Below are 25,817 nucleotides of genomic sequence, written 5' to 3'. Positions count from 1 at the left end.
GTTTGATGGTGTGTATATATAGGTTTAAGGGTGAGTTAAGGTGTAAAAGGATGTTTCAAAGTATAAATATAAATGTGTTTACTGAAGTTAATTACAGATGTAATTACATATTGGTATTTTAAAATATAAGTACAATGTAAAATAAGTTTACATTGTTTCAAATGATTAATTTAACGACGATAAAGAGTTATTGAGGCCACTTAATATAAAGTGGGACCATAAAAAAATGAATCATTGTATAAAATAACCATGTTATTTATTATACATGTCTTATTATAATAATATTTGTTACAACAGTTCATGAATATACATTTGATGTACGAATTATTAGCCCCCTTTAATTTTTTTTTCTTTTTTAAATATTTTGCAAATGATGTTTAACAGAGGAAGAAAATTCTCACAGTATGTCTGATAAAAAAAATTTCTTTTGGAAAAAGTCTTATTTGTTTTATTTCGGCAAGAATAAAAGGAGTTTTTAATAAAAAAAAAAAAAACATTTTAAGGTCAGTATTATTAGCCCCTATACAAAAGTTTTGGAAAGATATAACTGAATGTATGTCAGACATGTTTAATATTAAAATTCCTTTAAATGCCAAGCTCTGTATTCTTGGGTTGTATCCTAAGGAACTTACAATTGGAAATACAAGAATTTTGGATTTTGGTTTCCTTCAAGCTAGAAGGGCTATTGCATTATACTGGAAACACATGGATGCTCCATCCATAGAAATGTGGAAAAAAGAAATATTGAACTGTATTGGACTGGAGAGAATAACTTATATCATCAAAGGCAAGCAGAAGAACTTTGACTATCTTTGGGAACCATATATGAATATTATGTAAATTGTGTGTTTGTAAACATGTTTTTTATTTATTAATACCTTTTTTTTTCTTCTTCCTTTTTTTTCTTTCTTCTTTTGTATTATTCTGTTATGGTTTACGTCACACATATATATATAATTTAAATATTGTATATGTATGTATGTGCGTATATGTGTGTATGTATGTATGTATATGTGTGTATGTATATATATATATATATATATATATATATATATATATATATATATATATATATATATATATATATATATATATTTATTATTATAATTTTTTTTTTTTTTTTAGTATGTATGGGTGTATATACATATATATAAGAAGGGTGTAGATATGTGCTGTGTAGGCTGCATTGTTGTCTGTATGCCTAGTTGATGGGGTGAAAAGGAAAAAATCAATAAACATATTGGGGAAAAAAAGTATTATTAGCCCCTTTAAGCTATATATTTTTGTGATAGTCTACAGAACAAACCATCATTATACAATAACTTGCCTAATTACCCTAACCTGCCTAGTTAACCTAATTAACCTAGTTGAGCCTTTAAATGTCACTTTAAGCTGTATAGAAGTGTCTTGAAAAATATCTAGTCAAATATTATTTACTGTCATCAAAGCAAAGATAAAATAAATCAGTTATTAGAAATGAGTTATTAAAACCATGATGTTTAGAAATGTGTTAAAAAAATCTTCTCTCCGTTAAACAGAAATAATAATAAGGTTAATAATTCAGGAGATCTAATAATTCTGACTTCAACTGTATCTATTTATTAGACTGTAATACATTTAGTCGAAATGAAAAATAGTACACTCTAAAAAACACAACCCCAATTGGGTTGTTTTTAACCCTACTGCTGGGTAAATAATGGGACAGAACACATGAGGGGTTAAATTACCCAAGTAATTGGGTTATCATTTTTAACGCCATAAATGGGTTGTTTTTTCTACCCAATAATTGGTTATTTTTACTTATATAATAGGTTAAATTGATCCAAAAATGCCCGCGAAAGATGACCCAGCAATTGTGCTGTTTTGACTTGGTGTCACTGAAGTATGGTGGGGGATGTGCAGCTTTGATTACAGGTGTACAAAAGGTGGTAGTAAGAAATTTTAAAATTCATAAAGGTCTGACTAAGGGCTGCTATGAGCATAAATCTCATTTTAATCATCTGAAAACGCAAGCAATCTGTGTTTATGTTACACTATTTTCATTGCATTTAAACAAATTAGTATATAATATGTGGTATTCCAGTCAGCCCCTGCTGTGAGTTGATTTGACCCAAAGAGCTGGGTTGAATCTACCCAAGACTCTAAAAATAACCCCCCAAAATTATCCAAATGTTTGAGTAGAAAAACTAACCCCATGTTTTTTAGAGTGTCACAATCGCTATAGGATAAAAATATCAAGATAGTGTATTGTTCCTCTAGGCAAACTTGATTAAAAGATTTTTAACATTGATATTACGTTCTTTTTAAGGGCAGAAAAATATGGCCCTGTCTACAGGCTGAACAGTTTTCATTATGTCATAATCAATGTCCATTGCCCCGAGGCTACAAAGGTAAATATTTAACATAAATAAATGTTCTTATCAGAAGCTTCATGATCTAATAAAGAAACATTTCTGCCCTTTTTGTAGACAATCATGATGTCACCAAAGTATCTCAAAGATCCCTTTATCTACAAACGTCTCTTTGGCTTGTTTGGAAAAAGGTAAATTGTCCTGACATTGTAATGCTACTGTAAGTGTTGTCTGTAAATCAGAGGGCTCATTGCTTCATGTTTTGCTTTGCCAGTGGTGTAAAAGTCACATGATTGACGCTTTACTTGAAGAGGTGTTCATAACACTGTGATCACACCTTTATAATCATGACATGACATAAATATAGATGAGTTTGTAGCCATGCCTAATACAATGACCGTTAATTGTCATTAGCTCAGTTGTTATTTTGAATGCAACAATGATATTGTTTGAGATGACTTTACTAAGACTTGACATCAACAAATACAACACAACCTGTCTTTGTCATGAAAACTTGATATAAATGTAATAAATCTTGACATAAACGTCATAAATCTTTTATCATAAATCTGTCATAAACATGAGGCCATTATAATTGCTCTACGAATATTTTCTGCTGACTTTTTGAGTGGAACAAAATTAATTTGTCATTAAAATTTCTCAATAAAGCTGTCAGTACTCTGTTAAATAGTAACAGAGCTGTAATATTTTATTACATTTAATGAGATTTTACTGGCAGGTTTAATTTGTATCATTGTAGTAGAGTAAAAGTAAAAATATATATTATTCATAACACAGGTATAATTGTAATGACTCATGTCTTGTCATTCTTGCGTCTTGTTGTCGTTCTGAACGTGTGGTCTTGAATGAGCCATCTGTTCTTGTCTTTGTAGTGAGTGTGCTTGCTTGTCCTGGTTGTTTGTTGGTTGTTCGCACCATTATGTTTGGGTTCTTGCCATGCTGCCATAACCTGGCTTCTTGTCCTGCCTGCACCGCTCAGACTACTTGCCCTGCCTGCAATGCCCAGAATCCATGATCAGTCACCTCCCCCACAGGCCTGCAGCCTTGCTACCCCTGTCTGTTTCTCCTTGGATCACCCCTGCTGTTCCACCCTGGTGTGTCTCTGTTCCTCTTTCGGCTCTACCCTGGTCCCCTACCAGGATTCCTTACCCTGTGTTCCCACCTTACACTGTTATTCCAGGTCCCCCCTGGTTCCCTGCCATTCCCATTTGTACAATTAAAGTTAAGAGCAAGAAAAATATTGTGTTTTTCTGAACGTGTGGTCTTGAGTAAGTCCCACGTTCTTATCACTGACAGGGCCTGCAGCCTTATCACGCCTGTCCATTCCTCCCGGGATCACCCTTGCGGTTCCTCCCTGGTGTGTTCCTGTTCCTCTCTCGACTGTCCCTCCAGCTCTATCCTGGTCTTTTCCTCAAGATCCCCCCTGCTTCCCTGCCATTCCTGTCTATTTTGCCCCAGCCCAGCTCCCATCCTGTCTGATCACCTGCTGTTCCTCCCTGGTGTGTCTCTGTTCCTTCCTGGACTACCCCTCTAGCTCTACCCTGGTCCCCTGCCAGGGTTACTGACCCTTTGTCCCCGTCTTGGACTGTCCCTTCACTTCCTCCCTGGTTCCCTGCCATTCCTGTTCCTACAGTCTAGTTGGTTTCGGTTGTTTCGGTTGGCGCTGGGATTAAAACACGCTTGCTGCATTTTGCCTTAGCCAAGGTTCTTGCTCTGGCTGCACTGCCTAGGCTCCTTGCTCTGCCAACCCAGCCCAGCTCCTAAGTCTTCCTTCACTGCCCAGAATTCTTTCCCTGCTGCCTTAGCCTGGCTCCTTGTCCTTCCTGCACCGGCCAGACTCCTTGCCTTGCCTACAATACCCTGACTCCATGGGCCTCCACTCCCCACAGGCCTTCAGCTTTGCCACCCCTGTCCGATCCTCTCTGGATCATCCCTGGTGTTCCTCCATGGTGTGTCCTTGTTTGTTCCTGGACTGTCCCTCTGGCTCTACCCTGGTCCCCTGCTGGGACTCCTGACCCTTTGGCCCTACGTTGAACTGTACCTCCAGCTTCTCCCTGGTTCCCTGCCATTCAAGTTACTGCAGCCCTGCCCTTCCTGTTCAGCCCTCATGCCTGCCAGCCTATTTTTTGTTGCCATTTATTTTATTCTAATATTAATAAAAGGCAATTTTTGTTCTGCAATTGAGTTCTCCCTCCTTTCCCTTTCCTCAAGCGTGACAACAATGACATCATGATGATCATGTTTAGGACAGATTTATGACAAGTTATGTTGTTTTGATGATGTCATATGGTCATGACAAAGAGAAAGACAGGTAATGATGTAATCTCAATGTCATCTTTGCATTTAAAGTGACATCATTGAGCAAATGACACTTAATGACAGTTGTATTAAGCATGGATGAAATCTTATCCTGTCACGATTATCATGAGATTCTTATGAACACCCTCTTAAAATAAATTGTTACACATGATTGCATCTTCTTAGGTTCTTGGGGTATGGCCTGGTGACAGCCACAGACCATGACATCTGGTACAGGCAGCGTCGAATCATGGATCCAGCCTTCAGCAGCTCGTGAGTCAAATACAGACCATCTCTGATACACACTGCAATGTGATTCTGATGCACCTCGACCGATTTTGCCTTATCTGTCAGATACTTGCGAGGCTTGATAAGCACTTTTAATGAGATGTCAGAACGCCTGATGGACAAGCTGGAGGAAATGGCCATCAACAAAACCCCTGCCGTCATGCACGACCTGGTCAACTGTGTTACACTTGATATCATTTGCAAGGTTTCACTGTTCTTCTCGCTAATTCACAGGAAAGACTAATACAAGAGACATCAAACCAGCTGTTAATGATTACTAAATGATTACATTATCATTCACAGGTCGCTTTCGGTGTTGATTTGAACTTGTTTAAGCAAACAGACAACCCTTTCCAGCAGGCAATAGAGCAGTGTTTACAGGGTATGGTGTTAGATCTAAGAGACCCATTTTGTAAGGTAAGATAATTTATCCAAATATGATTATCATTATGACGAAAGAAGTAGGGTTAATGCTGTATAACCTGTTTTATTTTTAAATTGTGTTACCTTTTTAGTTTTTTCCCAAGAATTGGAAGGCTATACAGGAAACTAAAGGTGCTACTGTACTCTTACGTAAAACGGGAGAGCAATGGATACAAAACAGAAAGACAGCAGTGGAAATTGGAGAGGACGTCCCCAATGACATTCTCACACAAATCCTCAAAACTGCAAGTATGTTAGTTTTTTCACTTTGTTGAACAGGTAGTCTTTATATATACACACTATTCATTCATTTCACAATCAAAGTAGTTAATTAATTAGTTTCAACCAAAAAGGAACGGATTCTATTATTTACTCATCCTCGTACAACACTGAGACCTTTGTTCTTCTTCAAAACACTAGTTAAGGTGTTTTCAAAGAAATTGGAGAGCTCTCTCATCCTCCATAGACAGCAACAGTTCAGAGATGACCAAGTCCAGAAAAGGAACTAAAAACTTGTCAAAAAAATGGTCCATGTGACTACAATTGTAATCATGCAAAGTCTTTGTATGTATGTAATAATACAAACAAATCTGATCGCCAATATCTTCAGCATCAGATGTGTGTTTATTGTACACTGTCACCGACTCTGTCCCAGTCATTCCCCTCGCTGGCCAGCAGAGGTCTCTATCACCGGACTATTAAACACTACATCCCCCACAAACCCATTCGGACAGCTGATTACGTTGCACCTGACTCTCGTTACTCCTGCTCACACACACACACTGAGCAGCTCTCGCTCTCACTTCATTGCGAAGTCTTGTTCTGCCCTGCTGACATTACTGAGCGTTACTTACCCTTGCCTGATCTTCTGTTGCCAACCGGATTGTCCTTGATTTGTCTTGCCTGTCGCCTGCCCTGATTATCTGACTGTCTTACCGATCTTGCATCTTGCTGCCTGCCCGTGACCCATGCCTGCTACTTTGATATACAAATGTCTGTCGCCTGCCTATCGACCTTATAAGCCTGTGATTCATATGAGTTCACTCACCAGTTCATACTGTGTGTTTATAATGAAACTGTGTTTAATAAGCGTACTGCAAATGGATCTCTCTGTGTTAGCCTCTTCGTTACAGGGACAATAATATGCCTGTGTGTTGCTTTTCGGACTCTAATGGCAATAAGTTGTGCTCCCCATAGTAAACATGCACCCTTGAGCTGACGAGAAAAAGAAAACATTGTCCAAAAAGTTGTCTGAATGAACGCTAAAATAAAAACCGCTAAATTTCGCTATCTACAATCCATAATAATAACTCCTGTACAGCAGTCCTACAACATTCTGACACTCAATGACACTCAAATACCCTGTCAGAAAAGTCTGGTGGCTGGAAATGAGCTGTTTACAGTGTCTGCTATAATGCTAATGTTGTTTTTGGTGTGTTTACATAGGTGAGTATGGCCACTGTGTAAATGTGCAGTACTGTTACGATCTTATTGTCATATTAGATCCTTATGATAAGATAATATATGCCTTCAGTGATTTCCTGAAGATAAATACCAAAAAATAACACAAATGGAATAACTACAGCAGTCGTGATCGTCTGATCTCATATGAAGAAAAAGATCGCGATGACATCTGATGATGTGTGCTGGTGCTGTAGTGCTGTCCCAATTCTTAGAGGTAAATTTTGAAGCTCTTCACCGCAACACTCGGTTTTAAGGGCCAAGGGGAAGGGGTACAAAAATAGAATTGGGATTGGACCTTAATTTGTGTCCCGAAGATGTCTCAAGGGATTAATACTCACAAGGGTGAGTATTTAATAAAATAATTGTCATTTTTAAGTTATCCAATCCTTTAAATACAAACCGACCAAGAAACACTGATAAGGAAAATATTGACATGTGTCATTGACATGTTTAAAATAGACATAAACTGTTATAACTTCAAACAGACATAAACATAACTTAAAAAACTAAAAACTCAGCTCTCTTTTGGCGAGATGTAGCTTTCTATATGAAAAGCTGTCCATCAAACACATTTAAATATTTTCAATAATGTATTACAGTACATTTTATTAAATATTTACTAAAGAATGTCTCATAGAATGTCTCATGTCTTATATTCAGTATCTTGAATTCTAAAGTCCCTCATAAATGTGTATGTTCAAAATTTGACTCACCACCTACAGTAGTGTAACAGTGTGCAGAAGGCTTTAAATTATATTGATATAATTTGTTGGCTTTTCTTAAAAATGGCGATATGCACATTATGAAAGGTCATTTTAACAGGTAACACTTTTGTTTTGTTGCAGAGGAGGAGAAAGTTAATAACACTAAAGATCATGAGCAGATGTTGGACAATTTTGTGACTTTCTTCATTGCTGGTGAGTTAGTTCTTACTTTGATTTATAGTCATGGGCCAGTCTGAATCTGTGGACAGTTTTTGCCATTCTGCGCAGAATTTTGTTTAAAAATCTGCGTATTTATGCGCAATGATTTGGGGAGAATCATAACTGAAACCTTAATATATGAACTAAAAAGTGATACCTTTATAACTTGTATTTAATGATGCAAACTCAATTAGATCCACTTTATTTTGTAAAAAAAAGCAAGACTCAAATATATCTACTAAAAGACAGAAAATATTACTTCAGTTACTGTGTTGTTACATTGTAATTACTATTTCGTTTTATTGTAAATTCATCCAAGATAATATTTATAAACATGTTTCTTTTTATATTCCCAGTACATTATTTGTGTACTTATATATAAATATACACATTACATATGTAATTACAAACTTATTTTGAATGTAATTACTGTCATTTCATCATAGTTACTATGTAATAACATTGTAAATACATCCTTGTAACATTGTAACTACGTTATAATAACATTGTTATAACATTGTAATTAAATCTATGATAGTATTGTAAATGTGTTTTGTATATATTTATGCACAAGTACAGTAAACTAATTACAAACTTTTATTTTGGATGTAATTACTATGCCAATTTATTATAATTATTATCTCAATACATTGTAATTACATTAAGTACATTATTTGTGTGCTTATATGTAAATATAAAAATTACATATGTAAATACAAACTTTTATTTTGGATGTTATTACTATGTCATACATCATAATTACTATAAAATATTATTGTAATTAAATTGTTATAACATTGTAATTATTATGCAATAAAACAAGGATATAATACTGTAATTACTATGCAATAACTATGCTATACATTTTAATTACAACGTTTAACATTGTAACTAGTAATGACATTGCTATAACATTGTAATTACTATGTTATAACATTGTTGTTATACAATGAAATTATTATGTAATGACATAGTTATAACATGGTAATTACTATGTAATAGCATTGTAATAACATTGTTGTACTATTGTAATTACATCTATGATATTATTGTAAATGTGTTTTTGTATATTTCATGCACATGTACAATAAACTGTAATCACAAACTTATTTTGGATGTAACAGTCCTTGTAATTACATTGCTAAAATGTTGTAATTACATCTGCCATAAAATATGTAATTAAAAACTTTTATTTTGGACGTAATTACTATGCCATTACATCATAACTACTATGTTATTACATTATAGTTAGATTGTAATAGCATTGTAGTTACTATGTAAAAACATTGTTATAACAAGGTAATTATTATGTAATAACATTGTTATAACAATATAATTATTATGTAATAATATTGTTATAACATGGTAATTACTATGTAATAAGTTGTAACAGCATTGTTTTACTATTGTAATTACAAATATGATAGGATTGTAAATGTTTTTTGTATATTTCATGCACAAGTACAGTAAACTAATTAAAAACATTTAAAAACATTTACATTTGAAATGAAATATGTGATTACAAACTTTTATCTTGGATGTATTTACTATGTCATTACGTCATACTTTGATAGTATTGAATAAGTGTTTTTTATATTTCATGCACAAATACAGTAAACTGTAATTACAAACTTTTATTATGGATTTATTTACTATGTCATTACGTCATATCTACAATGTAATAACAGCATAGTCACATTGTAATAACATAGTAACTACAATGTTATAACATGGTTATTACTATGTAATAACATTGTTATAACATGGTTATTACTATGCAAAAAATATTTTAACATGGTAACTATGTAAAAACATTGTAATAACATTCTTTTACTATTGTAATTACATCTTTGATAGTATTGAATAAGTGTTTTTTTTTATATTTCATGCACAAATACAGTAAACTGTAACTACAAACTTTTATTTTTAATGCAAGAGTCCTTGTAATTACATTGCTATAATATTGTAATAATTGCTATAATATTGTAACGTCTTAGATGAAATATGTAATTACAAACTTTTATTTTGTATGTAATTACTATGCTATTACATCATAATTAGTTATAACAGTTATAATAATGTAACTACTATGTAATATTATTGTTACAACAATGTAACTAATATGTAATTACATTGTTGTAACATGATATTTACTATGTAATAATATCGTTGTAACATGGTAATTACTATGTAATAACTTGTAATAACTTTGTTTTACTTTTATAATTACATCTATGATAGGATTGTAAATGTGTTTTGTATATTTCATTCACAAGTACAGTAAACTGTAATAACAAACTTTTATTTTGGATGTAAGAGTCCTTGTAATTACATTGTTATATTTTGTAATTACGTTTGAAATGAAATATGTAATTACAAACTTTTATCTTGGATGTATTTACTATGTCAACACGTCATAATTACTATGTAATAACATTATAGTCACGTTGTAATGACATAGTAACTACAATGTTATAACATGGTTATTACTATGTAACAATGTTTTACCATGGTAATTATGTAAAACATTGTAATAACATTCTTTTACTGTTGTAATTACATCTTTGATAGTATTGAACAAGTGTTTTTTTATATATATTTCATGCACAAACAGAAAACAGTAATTACAACATTTTGTTTTGGATGTTATAGTCCTTGTAATTACATTGCTATAATATTGTAATTACGTCTCAAATGAAATTTGTAATTACAAACTTTTATTTTGGATGTAATTACTATGCCATTACATCATAATTGCTATGTGATAACATTATAGCTACATTGTAATAACATTGTAGTTATTATTGTATAACATTGTTATAACATGTAAGTTACTATGTAATAACATTGTTATAACATGGTAGTTACTATGCAATAACACTGTAATAACATTGTTTTACTATTGTAGTTATATCTATGATAGTATCGTAAAAGTGTTTTTTTTATATATTTCATGCACAATTAAAGTAAACTGTAATTACAAACTCTTATTCTGGAAGTAAGAGTCCTTGTAATTACCTTGCTTTAATATTGTAATTACGTCTGAGATGAAATATGTAATTAAAAACTCTTATTTTGGATGAATTTACTATGCCTTTATATCATAATTACTATGTAATAACATTATAGTTACATTGTTATAATAATGTATCTACTATGTAGTAACATTGTTATAGCATGACAATTACTATGTTAAAAATATTGTAATAACATTGTTTTGCTATTGTAATTACATCTATGATTGTAAATGTTTTTGTATATTTCATGCACAAGTACAGTAAATTGTAATTACTAACGTTATTTGGATGTAAAGGTCATGTAAATACTGTCGGTAATGGTTAGGGTTGAGGGGGTGGGGGGGTTGTTGGGGATGATTGGTTGGTCAGTCAGTCGACAGAGGCCACTGGTGGATTTACGTGAGAAGAGCAGGCGTGAATGGCACTTTCGAGAGAAATTGATGAGATCTGAAAAAGCATACACAGCTGCCTCCGTTGGATTCGTGACAACAAAAACAGCAAAGAAAACGTTAGCTCCTAGGACATATTTGGTGCTCTCCAGAAATGTATATAGGAATACATAATCAGAATGAGCCTGGGTTAAGTACAGGTAATTAATTAAAATGTCTCAGTAGTTAAAAGAATAGGTACACTGTAACAAGGAAAGCTTAAAATAAAGTGCAACCCAGCAATTTGCTCTTTTGCAGGGCAAGAGACAACAGCCAATCAGCTCTCGTTTGCAATCATGGAATTAGGGAGACATCCTGAGATATATAAACGGTAAACACTTAAACATGGGTAACAATCTAAAATAATTTGAGTAACAATTTACACTATTAACTAGCTTATTACTTGCCTATTGTTATGACATTAACTGCTTTTTAGTAGTATCATCTTATTCGACATCTCTAAATGTAACCAGTTCTTAAACCCAACTACTACCTTAATTAATATGCAGATGATAGGTAGTTTATTGACCTAATAGTCTTAGTTAATGGCTTGTTAATAGTGTGAATTGTACATCAAAATAAAGTGCTACCGAAATACTGAATGGTTCCAAATATTTTGTATTAAAGTGCTTTAGAATTCAAACTTCTTTTCATTTCCAGAGCTAAAGCAGAGGTGGATGAAGTTCTTGGAACCAAAAGAGACATTTCATATGAAGACCTTGGAAAATTCACTTATTTGTCTCAGGTTTGTCCACAGAGTTGTTTCAAGTGACATGAACAAAGGTTGCTTTTAGCATCCATTTCTTTTAATGGTCTTTTGTGTTGTTCAGGTGTTGAAGGAAACCCTGCGTCTGTACCCGACTGCGCCAGGAACCAATCGCTGGCTTCATGAGGACATGATCATAAACGGCATTAAAATCCCTGGAGGCATTTCTGTTATTGTGAGTATCACCACATTCCTTGTAAGACCGTTCTGTTCACATAAGATACCAGCCTACAGAGGCTAGTCATACAAGTACAAATCCTTTAAATCAGGGGTTTCAAACTCAATTCCTGGAGGGCCGAAGCCCTGCACAGTTTAGTTCCCACCCTGCTCCAACACACTCACCTGTAGGTTTCAAACAAGCCTGAAGGACTCAACTAGTTTGATCAGGTGTGTTTAATTAGGGTTGGAACTAAACTGTGCAGAGCTGCGGCCCTTTTGGAACTGAGTTTGACACCTGCGCTTTAAATTAAAATGAAGAAAGAAAGAAATGTTCATAGACCCTTTTTACAAAACAGCACTGATGATTTCAATAGTTGTAACATTCAGTCTGATAAAGACTGTGTTTACACTAATAATCAATGAGTTATAACTCACTATATGGTTATGCAAAAAAAAAAAAAAAGAAAGATCATTAGCTCAAATGGCAGCAAAGCTACCACAGGTATATTTAAAGTCTTCCTAAAGATACTGTTACCTGTAAACACTCATATATACAAACACAATATTCACAGAATTAACAACTGTAGAGTTGTTCTGTACCTTATTATACCTTTACCCAGGAAATTTAAGTTTAGTTCAAATATCCTCCAAAAGAAATTCCACAGCAAAAACAGCATACTTGTTCAGATCATTCCAACAGATTTGCCCAATCCAGGCTCAATCTGAAAACGTAGCCCTACAGACATTTCTGAAGAGCACAAAATACATCCCAGGATGTACGTTTTTTTTTCAGTTTTTGTTTTCGCTGGTCCAACAGAGGCCGCTGTAGGTTGTTTTTGTTTGTTTTTCTTTCGCGAGTTTCATTCATACCTGCTGTTCTCCTATAAATCCACCAGAGGCTGCTGTTGACTGACTGACTGACTGACTGAATGATCGACTGACACAACCTACTCCTTCTCTAAACCCAACGTATAGTGTTTTCTAATGCACCTATTGACCCACCCACCCACTTCCCTAAATCCCACTGACAGTGTTTTAAAAAACAAACCAGAAAAAGAAAAGCTTTTTCAGATTTTATCACTTTCTCAACCTGTTATTTAATTGTTTTTTTTTTTTGCAAAAGAATTAAATTGTCAGTAAAAGAAATCGATATATAAAATATATAAAATAAATGAACAAATAATTAAATCGTTCTATAGCGTAACAATACATATGCACACATGATACATACACATTTCATACATGATACACTCCATACATATGAAACATTGTATACATACACATTATACACTCCTTACATATGCACACATTATATACATACACATTATACACTTCTTACATATGCACACATGATACATTATATACATATACATTATACACTTCTTACATATGCACACATGATACATTATATACATATACATTATACACTTTTTACATATGCACACATGATACATTATATACATATACATTACACACATACACATGACACACAACGCACTCAGGGTCTGGGATTGAACCCGGGTCTCTGGTTTGAAAGTCTAGTTGCTTATCCACTACGCCACAGAGAGCTGAAAAACCCCTACAACAATAGGACTTAATACACTCCATACCTATACACACATATTACATCATACACTTCATACAAATGCACACATGATACATACACATTCCATACATATGCACAGGTTACATACTATACATGATACACTCCATACATATGGACACATGATATATTTAATTGTTTTTTTTTTTTTCTTTTGTTTTTGTCTTACCAAAAGCAATATATAGAAAACAGTTATTCGAGGTGTTACTAATACTGCATCTACACACGAGACAGCAAAAGCTGGAAATGTGAAAAGTTGTCTATTCTTTAAATTCAGAAATACATTTTTAAAAATGCACCACTAAACAATTTTTGATTCTGTCCAAACAGTTCAGCTCTTATGTCGCCCAGAGACTGGAAAAGCATTTCAAAGATCCGTTGAAGTTTGATCCAGAGAGGTTTAATGTGAATGCGCCAAAGTAAGTCATTATCACTTAATCACAGTCTCATTTTAGTGTATTTTATATATAAAGTTGAAGTCAGAATTATTAGCCTACTTCGATTTATTTTATTTTTTATTTTTAAATATTTCCCAAATTATATTTAACGGAGCAAGGATATTTTCACAGTATTTCTGATAATGTTTTTACTTCTGGAGAAAGTCTTATTTGTTTTATTTTGGCTATAATTAAAGCAGTTTTTAATTTTAAACACCATTTTAAGGTCAAAATTATTAGCCTTTTAAGCTCATTTTTTCCCCCCAATTGTCTACAGAAAAAAACATCGTTATATAATAACTTGCCTAATTACCATATCCTGCCTAGTTCACCAAGGCTACGTTCACACTGCAGCCAAATGTGGCCCGAATCTGATTTTTTTTTTGCCCACATGTGCCACATGTGACTCAGGTAATGACAGTGTGAACAGCCCAAACCACAGGGAATCTGATCTTCTCAGGTCAGATCTGTGCCACTTTCATATGTAGTCTTAAATCAGACACAGATCTGATGTTTTGCAATGCGACTGCAGTGTGATCAGTTTTTTCATGTGACTTTTACATAATCTTTAAGCGACATGTGTCATAATTCTGTGCTGCAAACAGTTACTTTACCACAGAAAGTTAGTTGTTTATTTTGAAAAAGATTTTGAAGGCAAAACACGAACTGGAACCAGGTCTTTTTTTTAAGGAGATGAGCGGCAATTCCGAATTTCTCCATTTCCAGATGCGAATAGCTCTTGGGTAAAAATATTCCTTACAAATTTATTTTAGTTGCATGTTAGCAGACCACTGTAATCCACACGTGAGTCCAGCTGCGCTCTCATAGCGAGGAATTGAAAACAAAACCTTCCTTGCAGCACATTTATAAACACAACACTGACGACCCATGTCTCCAAACAATTCTTCTTCTTCAACTTGTTTTAATTACGGTTGGCAACACAATATGGCGTCTCTCTGCTTTCTGAACACACTTCCGAATTCCATTCATACTTTTCACATTCATACTGTATAGAACGTACTTTTCTAATGGCCGAGTAGTACGTTCAAATTCAAATGCAGTACCTACTGAGTAGTAGGCGGTTTCGTACGCAGCCTTTGTGTTTGAGCAGTACTTGATGAACGGAGTGCATGTATGAAGTTGTAGTCCATCAACGGTCGGATTTGTAGTTTGTGTGAGTGTGAATGTTACCAGCAAACTGTAGTGATTGTAGATCGCTGGTTATCGTGACAGTGGTATTGTAAAGTGTGACAATAAAGCACGGTATTTTATCATTTCAAACTGTGTTCTTACCCGACAGGCCTTACTACTGCTACTACCCATTTTCACTTGGTCCAAGATCCTGTCTGGGGCAGGTCTTCTCACAGGTGATGACATGCACACACACCTACACACACACATGAATAAGTGCACACCAGTTTGTTTTTGTGATTTGTAGAGACATTGGATAGGCATAATAGGTTTAATACTGTAGAAATTGAATTTTCTACACCATGTAGAAAAGCACCCTTTGAAAAATAGACTGTGTCAACCTACAGTTTCATTATTATTGTTGTCATAGTTATTATTATTAAAATAGTTATTTTTTGGGGATTCTTTACATTTACATTTAGTCATTTAGCAGACGCTTTTATCCAAAGCGACTTACAAATGAGGACAAGGAAGCAATTTACACAACTAAGAGCAACAATGAATAAGTGCTGTAGGCAAGTTTCAGGTCTGTAAAGTCTAAGAAGGAAAGTATTAGTAGTATTAGTAAATTATTTTTTTTTTTTTTGGTACAGTTAGTGTGATATTCAGAGGCAATTGCAGATTAGGAAGTGAAGTGGAGACTAAATAGTTGAGTTTTTAGTCGTTTCTTGAAGACAGCGAGTGACTCTGCTGTTCTGATGCAGTTAGGGAGTTCATTCCACCAGCTGGGCAGATTGATTGTGAGCGTTCGCGAAAGTGATTTCTTCCCTCTTTGGGATGGAACCACGAGGCGACGTTCATTCACAGAACGCAAGTTTCTGGAGGGCACAGATCTGCAGAAGTGAGAGCAGATAAGAAGGAGCAAAGCCAGAAGTCACTTTGTAGGCAAACATCAGAGCTGTGAATTTGATGCGAGCAGCAACTGGCAGCCAGTGCAAACGGACTAGCAGCGGAGTGACATGTGCTCGTTTAGGTTCATTGAAGACAACTCGTGCTGCTGCGTTCTGGAGAAGCTGAAGAGGCTTGATAGAGTTAGCTGGAAGCCCAGCTAGTAGAGAGTTGCAGTAATCCAGTTTGGAGAGAACAAGAGCTTGAACAAGGAGTTGAGCTGCATGTTCAGATAAGAAGGGTCGGATCTTTCTGATGTTATAGAGTGCGAATCTGCACGATCGAGCAGTTCTAGAAATGTGGTCAGAGAAGTTTAGTTGGTCATCAATCGTTACTCCAAGGCTTTTCACCATTTTAGATGCAGTAATGGTTGCCCCATCCATCTGGATTGAAAAGTTATGGTGTAGAGTCGGGTTGGCAGAAACTACAAGCATTTCCGTTTTTGCGAGGTTCAGCTGGAGAAGATTACATCACATTTATACAATGATAATGCAGCTCCTGCAAATGTATCTGTCACTGTTGCTCACTCACACAAGCAGGAATTACAGGAATTATCAAGAACACATTTTTATTTACACCAAAACACTTACAGGAACAGAGATGACAATATTATACTAAATGACACATTTGATATAAATAGACAGGACTTGATTAAAGGGGGTGAGATGTAGGTTTTATGGAGATATAAACTTGGGTATTGTCTGCATAAAAATTAAAATGTATGCCATAAGAACAAAATATGTGACCGAGGGGTAAGATATAACTAATAAATAAAAGTGGCCCCAATACTGACCTTTGGGGAACACCGTGAAGGACTGAAACAGGATCAGAGTGTCTTCTCTTTAGCTGCAATTAAAAAAATTAAAACCGTAAAATTACAGATTTTTTTTCACATGATACATACTGTACATATACACACCTGTTACACTGATTATAAACTCCAAATATAACCCATACAACGATAGGACTTGATGCCCTCCATACTTATACACACATGATACACTCCATACATATGCACACATGATAAATTCTATACACTTACATGATACACTCCATAAATATGCACACATGATATATTATATACATACGCATTATACACTTCTTACATATGCACATATGATACATTACATACATACAAATTATACACTTCTTACATATGCACATATGATACATTATGTACATATACATTATACACTCTTTACATATGCACACATAATACATCCTATACATTTACATTACACACATACACATGATACACAACACAGTCATGTCAGGGTCTGGGATTGAACCCACGTCTCTGGTTTGAAAGTCTAGTTGCTTAACCACTACGCCACAGAGAGCTGAAAAACCCATACAACAATAGGACTTGATACTCTCCATACTTATACACACGTTACATGATACACTCCATACATATGCACACATGATACATTCACATTCCATACATATGCATAGGTTACATACTATACATGATACACTCCATACTTATGCACACTTGATACATACTATACATGACATACATATGCCCACATGATACAGTCCAAACATATGCACACATAATACATTCAATACAAATGCACACGATATATACACATTCCATACATATGCACACTATATATATTATACATTTACATTACATGATACATACTGTACATATACACACCTGTTACACTCATTATAAATTCCAAAAATATCCCATAGAACGATAGGACTTGATGCACTCCATACTTATACACACCTGATACACTCCATACATATGCACACATGATAAATTCTATACATTTACATGCTACACTCCATAAATATGCACACATGATATATTATATACATACGCATTATACACTTCTTACATATGCACACATGATATACTACATACATACACATTATACACTTTTGACATATGCACACATTACATACATATACATTATACACTTCATACATATGCACACATGATACATTATATACATATACATTGTACACTCCTTACATATGCTCACATGATACATACTATACATTTACATTACACACATACACACAACACACTCATGTCAGGGTTCCGGGATTGAACCCGGGTCTCTGGTTTGAAAGTCTAGTTGCTTAACCACTACGCCACAGAGAGCTGAAAAACTCCTCAACAATAGGACTTAATACACTCCATACCTATACACACATGGTACATCATACACTTCATACATATGCACACATGATACATACACATTCCATACATATGCACAGGTTACATACTATACATGATACACTCCATACATATGCACACATAATACATACTATACATGATACACTCCATACTTATGCACACTTGATACATACTATACATTACATACATATGCACACATGATACAGTCCAAACATATGCACACATAATACATTCCATACAAATGCACACATGATATATACACATTCCATACATATGCACACAATATATACTATACATTTACATTACATAAATGATACTTTCTACAAAACATGATTCAGGACACAATTGTGTCAGGCTCTGGGATAGAACCCAGTTCTCTGGTGTGTAAGTCCAGTGACTTATCCACTAGGCTACAGGAAGTGGATGATCTCAATACGGGGAGAATCGTACACCCCATACATATGCACACTTGATACATACTATACATTGCATAGATATGCACATATGATACACTCCATACATATGCAGACATGATACACTCCATACATAAGCACACATGATACATACTATACATGATACACTCCATACATAAAAAAATTTGATGCATCCTATACATTCCATATATATGCACACATGATACACTCCATAAACATGCACAGTTGATACATACTATACATATGCACACATGATACATACACATTCTATACATATGCACACATGATAAATACTAAACATTTACATTATAAACTCTATTCAAATGCACACAATACATAATAAACATATACATTATACACTCCTTACATATACACATGATACATTATATACATACACATTATACATATACATTACACGCTCTTTACATATGCACACATGATACATACTACACATTTACATTGCATACACACATGATATACAACACAGTCATGTCATGGTCTGGGATTGAACCCGGGTCTCTGGTGTGAAAGTCCAGTTGCTTAACCACTACGCCACAGAGAGCTGATAAAGCCATACAACGATATGACTTGATACACTCCATACTTATACACACGTTACATGATACACTCCATACATATGCACACATGATACATACACATTCCATACATATTTATGTTATATACTATACATGATACACTCCATACATATGCACACATGATACATACTATACATGATAATCACATGCTTATCAAGTAGTAACAAGATTTATTATTTTCTTAGACAACAAAGATAGAAGCATCTCTTCGAAAGGGAATCCAGGCCAAAATAATAAACCAAAAGACAGCTAACTTGCGGAGAAATAATTCTAACTTACCTGCTCAAATAAAAGTGCCTGCCTCAAATAAAATTACAGCAAACTTCCCTTTCTCCCTCGCTGCCACAAACCAGGAGAAAACGTTTTAAAGTAAATGGCGATTCCCAACCTACCGCTTCTGTTTCTAACCAAAATAATATATATATATATATATATATATATATATATATATATATATATATATATATATATATATATATATATATATATATATATATAATCAGTGAAAAGCAAACAGGCTCAGATTTAACAGCGTGCCATTTAGAAAAGAATTAAATTGTCAGTAAAAGAAATCGATCAATTATCACACCAAGTCAACCAACAATCTGGGGCAGGAGATAGGAGACGCTCGGAACAACGGCGGCGGCAACGACAACGGAGATTTGCGACCTGCACCGAGCAGAAAGATCTCTCCATTGTTCCTCTCCTCCAGCTTATATACGCTCCCACTCGCAACACAGCTGGACCGCAATCAAGCGCAGCTCTAGAAGGAGGGAGAGAGAAAGCTGCGCATGCTCCACAGCGCGCAACACAACATAGCTCCAAATGCATAAACAAAACACAAATCTGTATGTGTATATATATATATATATATATATATATATATATATATATATATATATATATATATATATATATATATATATATATATATATTCTGTTTATATATATATATATATATATATATATATATAATTTATATATATATAAAATTAATCAACTAATAATTAATACGTTCTATAATGAAATAATACATATGCACATATGATACACTCCATAAATATGCACACATGATACATTATATACATACACATTATACACTTTGTACATATACACACAACGTACATTACATACACTTCTTAAATATGCACACATGACACATTATATACATATACATTACACACTCCTTACATATGCACACATGATACATACTATACATTTACATTACACATATACACAGCACACTCATGTCAGGGGTGTTGAACCCAGGTCTCTGGTGTGGAAGTCCAGTTGCTTAACCACTACACCACAGAGAGCTGATACACCCATACAACAATAGGATATGCACACATGATACATACACATTCCATACATATGCACGTTACATACTATACATGATACACTTCATACATATGCACACATCATACTTACTGCACATGATACACTTCATACATATGCACACATGATACATACTATACATGATACACTCCATACATATGCACACATGATACATACTATACATGATACACTTCATACATATACACACATGATACATACTATACATGATACACTTCATACATATGCACACATCATACTTACTGCACATGATACACTCCATACATATGCACACATGATACATACTATACATGATACACTCCATACATATGCACACATGATACATACTATACATGATACACTTCATACATATGCACACATGATACATACTATACATGATACACTTCATACATATGCACACATGATACATACTATACATGATACACTTCATACATATGCACACATGATACATACTATACGTGATACAGTCCATACATATGCAAACTTGATACATACTATAGATTACATACATATGCACACATGATACAGTCCTTACATATGCACACTTGATACATGATACACTCTATACACCTAATAATATACTAAGTGCTAAAATTATATATTCTATGTTCTAAGCGTTAAATCAGTTAATTCTGTATGATTTATAAGTCTTTTAAAAATCACCTACTTAAAAGTCACCTTCTTCTTTTAATTGCCATCATTTCCACCCCATTATACAAATGTATGTCCTTATATCTCACACACAAATCGAAACCCCCCTTTCTCTATCAGAATTTTAAGCTGCCGATTGCCAAATTTGCTGTCATCTTCACCACTGTTTTCTGCATTTAGATGGAGGCAAAAGTTGTGCTTGCCAAACTGCTCCAGAGATTTGAGTTCAGTCTGGTCCCTGGACAGTCTTTCGAGATTAAAGACATCGGAACGCTGCGACCCAAGAGCGGAGTGATCTGCAACATCAAGCAGTTATAAGATGTTTAAAGCACTTGTTTTGTGACAACTGTTATATTTTTTTAAACGATTATGAGATCATTACATGACTACAGTTAAATTACTTTTGTTTGTATTATGCTGTTTAACATATTATGTCCAAGAAGATTGAGTGAAACATCTGTGTCACTGTTCAGATCAAGTAAGTTTAGTGTTGGTTCAGCTCAAATCAACTCAAATCAAGTGTGAATTTGATCAGATTTTGATTTTGAAATTTGAAGTTTCGTTCAAATACAAGCAGTTCATTCTACAACGTGCCCTCAATCAGCTTTAGTCAGCTCAGTGATGTTGCTTTAATTTATTCTAACAAGTTAATCAGGTTTCAAAAACTTTTTTAAAGTTAAACAAAGTTTAAATTAATATTTTTAGTCTGTTTGTTTGATGTAAGTCAATCCAATAAGTTTTCCAGGAACTGGATTTTACACCTGTGAATTAAGTTGAGGTGACTAGAAAAGTTCAACAAAAAAAAGTAAGGCAGCAATAATTGTCTACAGTGTATATAAATGTACTGTATGTGTGCACATTTATTTGTTCACAAAAAATATACACAGAACACGCACATAATATGTAAATATAAATCTTTTATTTTGTACATGATTAATCGTTTAACAACACTAAGATGTAAAAGAATCAATGCACATAATCATTTTACATGGTGCTTCTGTAGAAGCAGAACAAATACAGAAATCAGAATTATTAAACCCCCTGAATTAATAGCCCCCCTTTTATTTTTTCCCCCAATTTATGTTTTAACAAAGAGCATATGGATTCTTATACTGTCTCCGACTCACCCACACATTACCTTTGCCATAATGACAGTAAGTAATATTTGACTAGATATTTTTCAAGACACTTCTATACAGCTTAAAGTGACATTTAAAGACTTAACTAGGCAGGTTATTGTATAATAGTGGTTTGTTCTGTAGACTATTGAGTAAAATAGCTTGAAGGGGCTAATAATTTTGACCTTAAAATGTTTTTTATTTTTTTATTTAAAACTGTTTAATTCTAGCCGAAATAAAACAAATAAGACTTTCTTCAGAAGAAAAAATATTATCAGACATACTGTGAAAATTTTCTTGCTCTGTTAGACATAATTTGGGAAATATTTAAAAAAAGAAAAAAAATCAAAAGGGGGCTAACGCCCTATTCACACGGGGCTTCAGCGTCAACGCTTGACTGAAGGCGTGCCTGAAGTTGAAGCTAATGTGATCGTCATCGCAGCGTCAGCCAATGAAATTCAGTCAGCAATAGGACCCTGTCTAGCTGCCATATTTGCATTCAGCGATCTGATTGGCTGACGCTTCCATCAGCGCTTGAAAAGTTGAGCTAGTCCCAACTTCTGCCGCGAGCAACGCCTCTGAAGCGGCGCCAACGGATCCACAATGCAGTTCGGCAACGCCTGACGTCACCCATTCAAAGTGAATGGGAAGCGTTGACGCTGACGCCCCGTGTGAATGGGGCGTAATAATTCTGACTTCAACTGTATAAGTACTTGTATAATGTGCTTAATGAAGGTATTTTCATAATTTAATGATTAATTTTAGCCACAATATTATGTATTGTATTGTTTAGTTGGTGTTTTTTTAAGATTATTCAGAACAAGTGAATGATTAATAAACTATTCAAATGAACACTTTATTAGGTACACCTGTCCAACTGCTTGTTTCTAATTAGCCAACATTAGGGCAGCAACTCAATGCATGTAGTCATGTTGACATGGTCAGGACGATCTGCTGCAATACAAACAGCATCAGAATGGGGAAGAAAAGTAATTTAAGTGACATAGTTGTTGGTCTGAGTATTTCAGAAACTGCTGATCTATTGGGATTTTCATGCACGGCCATATAGAGCTTACAGAGAATGATGCAAAAAATTAAAAATATCTGTGAGCGGCAATTCTGTGGGTACAAATGCCTCGCTGATGCTAGAGGTTAGTGGAGAATAACCTGACTGGTTCGAGCTGATAGAAAGGCAACAGTAGCGCAAATAACCACTCGTTACAACCGAAGCCTGCAGAAGAGCATCTCTGAACACACACCTTGAAGCGGATGGGCTACAGCAGAAGACTCACCAAAACTGGACAATAGAAGATTGGAAAAATGTTGCCTGGTCTGATGAGTCTTGATTTCTGCACCAACTTTCGGAGGGTCGGGTCAGAATTTGGCATCAACAACATGAAAGCATGGATCCATCCTGCCTTGTAATAAAACTTGTACCTGCCTTGTGGTGGTGTAATGGTGCGGGGATACTTTCTGGCACATTTTGGCCCCATTAGTACCAATTGAGCATGGTGTCAACGTCACAGCCTACCTGAGTATTGTTTCTGACCATGTCCCTTTATGACCACAGTGTACCCATCTTCTGATGGCTACTTCCAGCAAGATAACGCGTCGTGTCATGAAGCGTGAATCAATGCATACTCAAATGGCCTCCACAGTCACCAGAGCTCAATCCAATCAAGCACCTTTGGGATGTGGTGAAATGGGAGATTTGCATCATGGATGTGCAGCCGATAAATCTACAGCAACTGTGTGATGCTATTATCTCTATTGGGAGCAAAATCTCTGAGGAATATTTCCAGTAACTCGTTGAATCTATGCCACATAGGATTAAGGATGTTCTAAAGGCAAAAGGGGGTCCAACCTGGTACTATTAAGGTGTACCTAATATAATGTCCGGTGAGTTTATATACGTCATGTTTTTCAAGCATTTAGTAATATCAGTACACTGTCTGTAAATATAGATACAAATGCTATTTTAGGTCTGTTAGTTTAATAAAGTTTAATTATTAAATGATTAACTATTTGCTACTGCTTAATACATTTTTCATAGTTATAATTCTAAAGTGTAAGCAAAAATGTTATATCTACCTCATATTTCCTTAAATAATGCACAGCCATTTGTTGTGTGTCCAAACCTACAGTAGACTTTAAGTTCTCACATTGCATACCAATTGCTTTCCATTTTTATCTGAGATTTTGTCTTGACCAGCCATGAGAATGACACTTGAAAACCACTTGATTTTTTTTTTTTTTCGCTAAAATTTTGTTGCATCTGATCTGGTTAGTACACAGTGTTTCTCCTATTTATCGTTTGTTTACTGGTTAAATTGAGAATGTTTAATGGCAAATCTAAAACATTATTATTAAACCAAAAAATAAACGCACAAATATAAAAACTATTTGTTGCCACCAAAAATAAATTTGTGAAAGACTTAAGCATTATGTTTTATCATCTTAACAATTAAAGAAGATATTGATTCATTTTGCACATTTTACACAGGGTAAAGACTTTTATCAAGTAGCCTTGTTTAAATATATATATATATATATATATATATATATATATATATATATATATATATATATATATATATATATATATATATATATATATATATATATATATATATCCTTATTATATCCTATATATATATATATATATCCTTAATTTTTTATGTTACGTGAGTATGCAGCAGTGTTATTCAATTTATTCAAGTTATTCAAGAGAGTTTACCCAGAAAAAAATAAATAAATCTGCCATTATTTACTCGATCTCCACCAAGCATGAATGAGGTTCTTTCTGCTGTTGAGCGCAAAAGAATATCATTTGAAGAATGTTGGAAACTGGTAGCCATTGACTTCAATATTAATTAATTCCCTACTACTAAACCTTAAAACCCAAAAAGTTAAGGTAACTCAAACCATTTGAGAAAACCAATTGCGACAAGGCATTTTTAACAAGGCAAACTTAATCCATTTGAGTAAATGAAGCAATTTGAGCACAGTAAATCTCGATAAATGAAGAGAACTCAAACCAACTGAGTACTGTAAAACCCAATAAGTTAAGGCAACTCAAACTATATGAGTTATTAAATTTATCTCAAAAAGAACTTTCATGACATTATGTTTGTGAGTTTTTACAGGTTTTGCAGATCCATTAAAAACAAATAATTGTTGCATTAGTGGATTTTGGACTTAAAGTTGAGAAAGAGACTTCCTTTTATTTATTTATTTGTTTGTTTATTAG

At 34.2% G+C, this 25,817-nt stretch overlaps 1 protein-coding gene and 1 long non-coding RNA gene across 2 annotated transcripts in view; one reads left to right on the top strand and one right to left on the bottom strand.

The window, feature by feature from the left end:
• cyp46a1.3 (cytochrome P450, family 46, subfamily A, polypeptide 1, tandem duplicate 3) overlaps window positions 1-25,817 on the top strand; it is a gene marked incomplete at its 3' end in the record, with an annotated part of 47,689 nt that overhangs the window by 929 nt on the left and 20,943 nt on the right. Inside the window, 13 exon segments of the mRNA NM_001045298.1 lie at window positions 2,309-2,390; window positions 2,469-2,542; window positions 4,857-4,943; window positions 5,025-5,163; window positions 5,262-5,375; window positions 5,474-5,630; window positions 7,691-7,762; window positions 11,472-11,544; window positions 11,874-11,958; window positions 12,044-12,154; window positions 14,072-14,160; window positions 15,479-15,554; window positions 15,556-15,558. Coding sequence (NP_001038763.1) covers window positions 2,309-2,390; window positions 2,469-2,542; window positions 4,857-4,943; window positions 5,025-5,163; window positions 5,262-5,375; window positions 5,474-5,630; window positions 7,691-7,762; window positions 11,472-11,544; window positions 11,874-11,958; window positions 12,044-12,154; window positions 14,072-14,160; window positions 15,479-15,554; window positions 15,556-15,558 — 1,162 coding nt within the window.
• Window positions 15,956-19,446, bottom strand: LOC147839013 (uncharacterized). The gene is made up of 3 exons (XR_015518140.1): window positions 18,498-19,446; window positions 18,175-18,376; window positions 15,956-17,479 (listed from the first exon to the last, which is right to left on the bottom strand). It is a non-coding gene; the product is annotated as an uncharacterized LOC147839013 (long non-coding RNA).

The sequence above is a fragment of the Danio rerio genome, chromosome 20 (assembly GCF_052040795.2).
Source record: "Danio rerio strain M-AB ecotype USA chromosome 20, GRCz13ab, whole genome shotgun sequence".
NCBI classification, from domain to species: domain Eukaryota; kingdom Metazoa; phylum Chordata; class Actinopteri; order Cypriniformes; family Danionidae; genus Danio; species Danio rerio.
The sequence above is the reverse complement of the archived record's forward strand: the minus strand, read 5'-3'. Positions and strand labels throughout refer to the sequence as shown.